The following is an 11,050-nucleotide window of genomic DNA, read 5'->3' as shown; positions in this document are numbered from 1 at the left end:
GACGGCGGAAGAGCGCCCAACTCGCAGGGAGGATCGTGCAAACATCCAGACCCCGGGCGGCTACGGGCACGCCAGGATGCCGGGCGCCGGGGGACAGCTCCGGGCTGCAGGGCGCAGGCGCGTCTAGCCCGCGCTCCGAGCCACGCCCCCCGTCCCCCGCCCTCGAGTCCTATTTGGTATGGACCTGCCGGCGGGGCGGGGCCGCGGACGCCATTCCCACAATGCTCCGGGGCGTGCCGCCGCCGTCGCTGCCGCCTCCGCTACCGCTAGTGGAAGAAGATGGCGGAAGGCGGAGCGGCGGACCTGGACACCCAGCGTTCTGACATCGCGACGCTGCTCAAAACCTCGCTCCGCAAAGGGGACACTTGGTAGGGGACCGGCGTCGGCGTGGCCGCGGTGACCCGAGAGGGGTGGAGAGCTGGGCGGGAGCCGCGGGCTGGTGTCTCTGGCTGGTGACAGGTGCGGGCAGGTCCGCCCCGGGGCAGCAGGATTTGGGGGCAAAGGTTGGACCCGAGCGGAGGGCCGTGGCTCTCGGCGGGCGGTGCGCGCCCGGTGCTGTGCGGGAGCGGCGGCGGCGGCTCTCGGGGCCCCGGGTCCTCCTCCGGCTCATAGAGCCGCTCCCACCTCGGGCCTTCCCGGGTCGGTGCAGCTGTTCGGCACGAGCCTGGCGCTGCTTTTGACAGATCCTGGTCCCGCGGCCCCGCTAGTTCGCTTGCCGCGCTTCTCCGGTCGTTTGCTGGGCCAGCCACGACGGCACCCAAGTTCCCCATTATTCTGATTCTTGTAGTCTTCCGGGACTCGGGCTGCAGGATGTTTGCGGTGGGTACCACACAGGTGGCATGTGTCAGGGCTTCACTCAGAAGGAAGCCCTTAATTTCCAGTTCCTCGTGGAAAGGAGGGAGAGGAGTAGGGTCCCGCAGGGTTCGGAGAGGCACCACGTGGTCCTGTGCCTTACTGGTGGCTAGTTGGAAGCCGGCAGCGTTTCTATTAGAAGTGCAGCCCTCCCCGCCTGCGTGAAGGATAACACAGGCCTGCAGAAAGTAGATAACTCCACTGGAAGCTTAAGTAGCTCGCTAATGTTCAAATTTGTAAAATACCAAAAAGCACACTGCACTTAAAACACTGAAGGAAGTATGTGGAAATGTTAATACTAGCCAGCCACGCTGTGACATCCAGAATAACTTAAATATGTGGATATGTAGCGAAAAGAGAAAGTATTGTAGAGGAGGGGCAGTGTGCTTGTTTATTATAATAAAAAGTTATTTTCACGTCCCCCTTCCGTCATAGCAGTGGTTTATAACTTTTGGTTTTGTTTTTTTTTAAGTAGCCTAGTGTTGCTTAGTATAAAGAAGCTGAGACTTAGACCCAGGCTGAGATTTATTTCTACCTTGCAGCCTGACTTAGAAGCAGCTTCATTTAACTCATTGCACCTCCGTATCTCCATCTGTAAAAGGAATAGTGATAGTTTTATTTCTGCCATTAACTCCTGACATAATGCTGTAGTATTAGAATCATTTTCAAGTAGGCTAGTGGGAGACAGACTTGGAACTTGAAATTAAGTACTTTGATCTAAGTTTGTTAATTTGTTAGGCTACATACTCTGTATATTAAAGACCTTTAATGATTAAAAACACACTTTTACTTTTGCAAACAGTATGATTTTTTTGTGGCTTTATTCATTATTGCTTATATTCTAATGCTCCTACCATTTATTACTGAGGAGAAATTGGACATTTCCTAGAACACCTACCTATGTTCTACCTTGGCCTGTGGAGTTTTAAAGAATAAACCAAACCCTGTTCTTTCTTATATGTTGAACATTCTTCAAAAACTAATCCATTCATTGTATTATCACCTTATAAAACTAGTGTGGCTATCCATAACATAGAAATCTACATATTAAATGTGGATATTTTTCACTTTTATGTTTTGGTATGCTGAGTAATATCCTGAATTATGTTGCCACCGCAGCGTGTTGTATGTGTATTATGGGCATTAAACTTGATCGTTTGATATTTTTCAAATGAGTATATTTTTACTTCTTGACAAAGTTACTGTAAGTTATGGTAAAGAGAAGCTAAAGAAGTCCACATTGAGTTATCACAGTACTTTCATTTCTGAAGTGAAACCCAAGGCCCTTGTTTTAAGCAGCAGCTGAGTGTGCAGTCTTCACCTTCCCATTAATTTTCTCTTTTACTTAATGAAAAAAAGGAAGTGCAGGCACAACATGATATTGGAGCTTTAAAAAACTTTTGATTTATATATGAGTCAATATACTTGCGAATTGGAAAGTAAAGTCTGTCGTCATACCCCCCCCCCACCAGAGAAATAGTGTGGACCAAAAGCTTGGTTCAGAGTTTCAAGGCGAATAATTTGGAAAGTACAGTTTGATAATGAACTTAAAATTGGTAGAGATACTTAGTGATAATTTAGTTGTTGAGTTCATTTTGAAACTTAATGTTAAATTTTCTTTTAAAACATTTTCTAAAAAATCTCCAGATTAGGCTTTTATGGTAGGCAAATCTTATTTTATAGCTGGCCATATGTCTTGGCATATGCATATAATCATCTCAGAAAAACTGATTGATTATTGGGTTAAGAAAAAAAAATAGGTTACCATAAGTTTATTCTTGAAAGCTTAATACAGGTTTTTAAAAGAGTTATTTTATTTTGTTTTACCTGCACATATGTGTGTGCATCACACAAGTGCAGTGCCTTCAAAAGTCAGAAGAGGGTGCCAGATTCCCCAGGAACTGGAGCTAAAGATGGTTGTGAGCTACCATATGGGTACTGGGAACTGAATCCAGGTCCTCTGAAAGATCCACAAGTGCTGAGCCATCTCACTAGACCCTTAATACATACTTGTGAAGTTACAGTCAAATGTGCTAAATTTTGCTAATTAGCTCTTGAGCTTTTTTACAGTTACCAGAGCACTGTAAGAAAGTCCTAATTCAAATACCCAGGCAGATAGAAAGATTTGATTCTACATGAATACCAGAGTTTCTGTTTATTTGTAAACAGAAAGTGATTTTCTGAGGACACAAGTTTGAGATGAAGAAAAATGTACTTTAGAATTGGTACTAGATTTGTAGTGAGAAGTACATCAATGTTGATTCAAGAGTTTATACCTTTAAGAAAGATAAGATAGAAAAGTAACACTAATCTTCATGAAGAGTAAAACAGTATCTCGTAATAATATTTGTTCAACTGTGATTCACTTCTGGCTAGACATTCAGAAAACCGTGAATTAAGGCAGAATTAGGGACTACAGAAAAAGTATTGAAAAACTAAAGTTGTTTAGCATAGGATGAGTCAAAGACACCTTTCAGATACATGTTGGGTTTTCCTGATAAGACAAAAGATTTGCTCAGTTTTCATGCTTAAAACATGAACATTTTAGGAGCCTAAAGATGATAAAGAGTAAGTTACAAGGAAAATTATGGATTATAAATGGTCTATTTGGAGATTTCTCTCAAAATGGACCTATTATGAATAGGTAAACTATAAATCATCAAAATCATTCCTTCATTTTCCCAAGTTTTATCTGCCAGTCATTTTCAATGATTGTTGTGTTGATGTGTAGCTAAATGTTATATGCTGTATTTATACAACCCTTAGGATATCTAGTAGGTTTAAGGTACCTTTGGAGAATAAGTTTAGTGTTTAGTCATTTAACTTGTCCATGTTTTTGTTTTAATACTTTTCCAAAGAATCTGATCAGCAAGGTTTAGACAGAAGACATTAATTTTGGTGTTTAGCACTTTCCCTCCATTATTACTGTTTTTCTTAGAAGCCTTTGAGGTTTTATTTGATCCCTTAGGTTTGTGCAACTTTGACAATAATTTATGGTCACTAATCAGTTAATACAGACACACTGTTAACATAATTACGAATTATTTAGCATATTCTTACAAAAGAAACTTTTACATTCCTTTAGTTGTATCAGTGAATTTACCACCAAATGGGGCATATATTCTATCACTTTTATAGGATTTGAAACTAGAAAGCAAAACTTTAAGAATATTAGTATGTTGGTGAAAATAAAGATAGAAATAGTAACTTTAAGGCATTTTTTTGTTTGGTTTGGTTTTTTGTTTGATTTTTTAAAATTATTACTATTATTATTATTTTGTCTTTTTGAGACAGGGTCTCCATGTAGCCTCAGCTGTCCTGGATTTACTATGGAGACCAGGCTAGCCTTGAACTCTCAGAGATCCACCTGCCTCTGCCTCCCGAGTGCTGGGATTAAAGGTGTGCTCTACCACGCCTGGCTATTTTGCTATTAACAATATTTTTATTATTTTTATTTTATGTGCATGAGTATATTGCCTGCATGTGCAAAGCCCGAGGGGGCTAGAGTCCCTGGAACTGGAGTTAACAGATGGTTGTTAGCCACCATGTGGGTGCTGGGAATTGAACCCACATCCTCTGTAAGAGCAGTCAGTGCTCTTAACCACTGGGCCATCTCTCCAGCCCCCTAAAGCATATTTTTTATATTTTAGTTGCTTTACTTGTCTCTGGAGAGACAAGTTTTCTTACTTTAACCCTTGATGGCAAGCTTATCAGTAAATCAAGGATTCCCCTATGCTCTATTTAGCCAAGACCCAGAGCTAATCAAGGAGTTCATTTATATTGTGGCAGTAAAGCTTTTTTTCCCTAAGTTATACAGTTTCCCCATTAGTATATTTAAAGTATTAAATGATCTTTTACAAAGTGGTTTTGTAACAGTTATTACTCTTGCAACACTTCTGTGCCACGTGCTGCTATAAGTATATATTGACTTAATTCCTCATTGTTGCAATTCAAGGAGCCTCTGCTACTGTTCATGTGTGACAGGGTGGGAATCCCAGGCTCAGAAACTGTTCTCACAGCGGTACAGCTTGAGTTTGACCATAAGTAGTTTGGGTCTTAGGTTCATACCCTCAAATCACTGCACTAAACTGCTTTTTATTTTAAAGATTCGTGTAAAATAGAGATAAAAAGACTTCTTTTCCTCTTTAGAGAGCTTATTTTATATTTAGCAACAGAATTCTATGACGCTATCCCACACTTATTTCTGTGACTATTCAGTTTAAATGTGATGGAGTATGTCGAAAATCTTAACATCTTGTTTCTGGAAATTAAATTGCAGTTAAAGATTGATAGGCAAATAACTGAATATATAGAACAGTTATTTTATAGATAATGATTGGAACAAAACTATCTGTAATCATTTACTGGTAGACTTGAATTTTAATTTTTTATTGGTGATCATAAATTTGTATAAGGCATGTTCTCAATTGTTTTGCAGAAATAACATAACAAGCATGGTAGTGAGATCTAGTAGTATAGGATATTTTGTGTTAGTATTTTTATTTTGTCTGTATTTTAATAGTATCAGTTTATTGCCACAGATACATAAAACTCTCTTTGGACTATGAATTCATAGAAGCTATCTAGTATTTTATATGAACATTATATATATATAGTTCCATCTTTACTAACTGGAGTTTTTTAAAGACTATTTTAGTGAATTTGTAAAGTCAAAGAAATTTTTAAGAGAATGGAATGTGTAGGCATTGTCATGTTGATACTTCTTTAGTTTTTTCCTAAAACCTGGCAGCATCAGGGTACTAGAACAATCAGTTGTGGTATCATAGTCATTGTATGTCCCTTTTATTATGTGAGTTTAAAGTGATTCTTTTTTCTCACCTGAAGATTCACTTTATTGGTGAATTCCTAATATTAGCCAAATTAGTCACAATTATTGGTGAAAGTAAGTTGAAACATTGGGTATATTAGGAGAAAGCTTAAAAATAACTCATAAAGACTGGTTATAAATATTATCTTATATGATCTTCAAAATAAGTACCATAATACATATTTATATTTCTTTCTAAAAGACAAGGGATTTGAGAGAAATTAATTAGCTTGCCAGTGGCTCGTGTGTAATAGTACCTCTGCAGGATAACATTGATTGGATTGTGTAGTCTGTGCCAACCACATTTTAAGGCATTACACTTATGTGCCCTTTAAAACGCATTCCCTTATTTATCCCATTTTATTGCTAAGTTCGTTTAAATTCTTGGTCATAATTTTTAATATAAATACTATCAATTTCTCCTTAGTATTAATAGTTCTGTTACTCAAGTCTGATTCAAACAGTATTTCATAACACAATTGAGATTTCCTTCTTTGTTGCCATATAGACTCTCTCAGCAATTACCAGTTTTTTCTTCCTTGAGTAATCTCATTCCAACCTATACCTTTTCTCTTCATTCTGTGAGTTACACTGCAATTCCCAGTCTCTCATTTATTCCCCTGAAGCTGTTTCTTCATTCTCTTATCTAGTCTTTAGACAGAGTGATGGCTACATTGTTAAATTTAGATTCCTTCAAATTTTATCTTCCAAAAATAATTTATCATTCAACTTATACCAAAAAAAAAGTCACTATTGAAGAAACTTTGTGTAATACTAGTTAAATGGTCTCAGTTCCGAAAACAGTTTAAAATTAAGTATCTTTAGAAAGGATGAAGAATTGCTCTTTAGAAATAAATAAATTCAGATTGCAAAGTAAGGTAGGAAACTCCTCCAGAATTAGCTTTTATTTGTTCAGTATTTTAACTGCTTCCATCATGAAGATTTGTGTATGTACATGTCTTTATTTACATGTGTGCATGTGTGTTCCTGTGTATGAATGCAGTTACATGCATTCCACAAGGGCATGTGGAGATCAGAGGGCAGCGTTGGGTGTTGGTACTTACCTTCTGTCTTGAGCTGGGGTCTCTCTTGCTCACTGCTAAGTATGCCAACCTAACAGCTTCCAGGCATTCCACTGTCTCTGCCTCCTGTCTCAAGTAGGAACTATGCTTTACCTGGGTCCTAGGGATTCAGACTCAGGTCCTCATGTTTACACAGGTGTTTTACTAAGTTAACCATCTCCCTGGTTGCCTTAGGAGATGCATAGTTTCTTAGGAGAAACATAGTTTCTTTATAGCTTTCCAAAAAGAAAGAATATTAACTACTTTTCTTCTCTAGAAGAAGAACTAAAAATACCAGCTGTTCCTTTTACTCTCCTGTTAGTTTTGAGAAGATCCAGGTACTAATGTGATAATTCTCCACTATTAGAGAATGTTGTTCATCAGAAGTACCCAAATAATAGACTTCCTTTTTGAAAGAAGTCCTCAAAGGATCAACTCTCAAGAGTTCAAGAACAAGCATCCTAAGTTCCAGAAAGCCAGTTAAATGAAAACCTGAGAACACTAGAAACAAAATTACTTGTACAAAAAGTAACAAAGTTCCTTTTTTATGACAAAAGATAATTTGATAATTTGAGTTGTTTTCTATTATTTAGTTTTGTTTATGCGGCTTGACAAAGTAAGCAAATTACTCAAGAGATTTATCTTCGATAAAGATGGAAAAACCGTATTCCATATTAAACAGAATTAATGCAGAAGAACTTTTTGATTCTAAGATATATACACCATACTTCTGTTTCTGTGTTTTATAAAAATTGCTGCTTATTGTTTTAAGAGCTTTTTTATGTGTATTAAATAAGTAGTAGTGTTCTTTATAGACATAACAGCTGAAGAGTAAAGTATGCCAGTCATGTTTTAATCAGTGCTGGAAGAGGGAATCTAACCTAGGCAGTCTGCTTCTAAAACACACTTTACAGTGTTTACTCCTCTAGCTGTCCTTCCTGCCAGTGCATGATTCCTACCCAGATTGTGGGAGCAGCTTTTGAAAAACGATGCTTAGAAGTTAAAAGCAAAAAGTGACAATTTTGTCATATGTGTTAAATACCATTTTCACCTCTCATCCTATGGGAAAGCCTGTAGTTTTCTGTTTTCCTGGTTTCTCCCTCTAGTCCTAGCAGTCTCCTGTCTTAGCAGGATCCTTGTAAAGTCACCTCCTAATCAGCCCCTCCACTCTGTTTTTTTGTTTGTTTTTTTTTTTAAAGATACAACAAGCCAAGCATGGTGGTGCATGCCTTTAATCCCAGCAAAGGCAGGCAGATCTCTTTGAGTTCAAGGCCAGCCTGGTCTACATAGTGAGTTCCAGGTCTGCTGGGGCTACAGGGAGACCCTGTCTCAAAAAGACCAAAAAAAAAAAAAAGATATAACAACAGCAGCTTGATTTTTTTTGGTATAGTTCACATACTGTACAATTTTCTCACTTACAGTAAACAGTTCCCTGGGTATTATTATCTATTATTATCTTCACAAAGTTGATGTAACATAATCAACTTTAGAAGATTCATCATCCCAAAAAGAAACCTCATAATTCAGGATCACCTATCATTTCTGCCCCAGCGCCCCTGCTCTAGGCAATTATAAATCTAGTTTTTGTCTTATAGCATTGCATACTCTGGATATTTTATATGAACAGAATCATATAATATTACAATATTTGTATCTAGATTCTGCCACTTAGTACGATATTCTAATCATGTTGTGGCATTTATTGACCTTTAGTTTCTTGTTGCCCGTTGATTAGAGGGCTATAATTAATTTGTTCATCCGTTGTTGGATATTCTGGTTTCCCTTTTTTGGCTATCATGAATAATCCTGCTGTGAACATACATGTTCAGGTTTTCATTTCTCCTGGGTGTATACTTAAGTGGAACCTCAAAGTCCTTATATTTAACTTTCTGAGGAACTACTCCCCCTTCTCCAAAGCTGTTAAACCTTTCTTTTTTTTTTTTAACCATAGTACATAAGGGTTTTATTTTCCACATCTTGTCAGTACACGTTATTCCCTGTCTCTTTTTTTGTCGTCATCTTGTAGGTATGAGGAGGTATTCCACTGTAGTTTTGATTTGTACTTCTTTGTAACTAATGCTGTGAAGTATCTTTTCATGTGCTTTGTAGCCATTTATATTTCTTTTGAATCTTTTGCATGGATTTAAATTTTGGTTAACTTTTAGTATTGAATTTTAAGAATTCTTTAGATATTCTAGATACAAGTTATTTATCAAATAAGTTATTTTCAAAATTCTCTTCCTTTTTTTGGATTTTCTTGATGATGTCCATTGAAGCACAGAAGGTTTATCTTAACAGAGTCCAGTTTCTTTTTTGTCAGTTTTGATTTATGTGTTATGCATAAGGAGGCTTTGCTTAACTCACAGTCAAAAAGATAGTTGCTTTTTTTTTTTTCAATAAGTTTTTCTAGTTTTAACTTACAGGTACATTTGTAATTAAACTTGAGCTAACTTTTTGGGTGTTTGCTCTGAGGCCACAGCCAGTTTGGTTCTGCATGGATGTTGATATGTCCTGGCTCCAGTTTAGTGTATGCGCATGCAAGCGTGCTCATTCAGGCGTATGTGTATCATGGCATGCATGTATTGAAGTCACAGGACCACTCTTGGGAGTCATTTCTCTCCTGCCACCTTGTAGGATCCAAGGATCAAATTCAGATCATCAGGCCTGCCTGCAGTTACCTCTACCCACTGAGCTATCTTGCTGGCTTCTGCCCTGGCTCCAGTTTCATGGGATCCAACACCCTCTTCTCACATCCATGGGCATTGGATGACATGGATGCACTTACATACATGCAGGCAATACACTCATACACGTAAAATAAAAGCAATAAACTTATATACATATATTCAAAATATTACACAAAAACTATAAAAATATTTATAGAATGATAAATTTTGGGTGAGATAAATGCAGGGCAGGAGTGTGCAAAGAGAGGGATCCAGAGAGAGCTGCATTTGTAATGATTTTTTCTTCCCATGATTTGATAGGTATGTGCATAAATGTTTGTTCTCAGGACTGTAGTATGTAGTGTATGCCTGCATATGAAGAGAAAACCAGCTCAATGTCTACAATCCTCTTTCTCTTCTTTAAGACTTTTCATTGTGGGTATATGTATATATGTGTATTTTATATATATATAATATATGGGGTGTGTGTGTCTATGTGGGGGTGAGAGAATGTATGTGTGGGCACTCTCAGAGGCCAGAGGTGTTGGATTCCCCTGGAGCTGGGGTTACAGACGGTTGTGAGCCACCTGACATGGGTGCAGGGAGCCAAGTTCAGGTCCTCTGCAAGAGTAGTATGTGTGTTCTTAACCACTGAGCCATCTCGCCAGCTCCTGAAATATTTTCTTTCAGTAAGGTTGATTGTGAGGGTTTTATCTTTTGAGGGAGTCCTAATTTTTTTTGTTGTTGTTTTTCTGCCTTCGTTTCTTTCTTTTCTTTCTTTCTCTCTTCTCCTCTCCTCAGTTCTTCTAATGTAGAAAAGTAGTTAGCTCAGAAAATTTATATAGTAAGGTCAAACATTACTAACTACTATTTCTTTCAAGTCAGATATGGCTGTAGGCTATCTTTAGTATGGAAAGGCATACATAGTTAAGATCTCAGTAATTTCATATATGCTTTCTGGATGAACAATGTAAAAACAATCATACATGTCCTCCTTCCTGAATTTCTTATTTGTCTTAGTTTAGGGCTAAAAATAGGTCATAAAAATTAGTTCTTGGTAACTGATGGAGTTGAGGTACAGAGCAGAAAGTAGGTTAGAAATGGCGAAATCTGAATGTTTAGTTATAAAGAGACAGTAAATGAGGCCACTGGTTTATTTTAAACTACTTTAGTTGTCTTTGTTTGTACTAAAACGCTAAATCTGAGTTTTAGAAGAACTCATGAAAAATAAAATATCTGCTTTGTGATAATTTAAAATAATAGAGACTCTACATGCATGCACACACACTTGCCCAGTACTGGAAGAATCAGATACAGCTGAAATGCTTAGTCAGAAACTAGCATAAAGTTGTATGTTATTAAGAGTAGTTAGGGATGTCTCAGTTATATGGTGTTAAATGTTTTGCAGCCCTCAAGAAAGACAATTCGTATTGAGGTCTGGACAGAATTATTTTCAGTGGTTCTGGAGAAGCTTTGGGCTTTAGAGTCGATGTTAAGATTGCCTTCAAACGTAATAAAGCTACAAAGCAAAATACGTTTTGTGGGGGTGTGGGGAAGTAAAACAGAATTTCAAAAGTTGTTTGGTGTGTTTGCACTTATTTAGAAGCAATTATAAAATAGATACATAGGGCCGGGCCTGTTGG

At 37.8% G+C, this 11,050-nt stretch overlaps 1 protein-coding gene across 5 annotated transcripts in view; it reads left to right on the top strand.

Annotated features, from left to right (window-relative positions):
* Positions 1–209: 209 nt before the first annotated feature.
* Usp15 (ubiquitin specific peptidase 15) overlaps positions 210–11,050 on the top strand; it is a 117,771-nt gene continuing 106,930 nt past the window's right edge. For 4 of the 5 annotated variants that reach the window (XM_008846146.3, XM_008846147.2, XM_008846145.2 and 1 more), the window contains exon 1: positions 212–368. In XM_008846146.3, coding sequence (XP_008844368.1) covers positions 280–368 — 89 coding nt within the window. In that variant the 5' untranslated portion in view covers positions 212–279. Of the gene's footprint in view, positions 369–11,050 lie in introns of all 5 variants that reach the window. The other variant, XR_001872761.2, reaches the window with a different exon arrangement.

The sequence above is a fragment of the Nannospalax galili genome, unplaced genomic scaffold (genome assembly GCF_000622305.1).
Source record: "Nannospalax galili isolate Female #2095 unplaced genomic scaffold, S.galili_v1.0 scaffold202, whole genome shotgun sequence".
Lineage (NCBI taxonomy): Eukaryota > Metazoa > Chordata > Mammalia > Rodentia > Spalacidae > Nannospalax > Nannospalax galili.
This window is presented reverse-complemented; position numbering and strand designations above follow the sequence as displayed.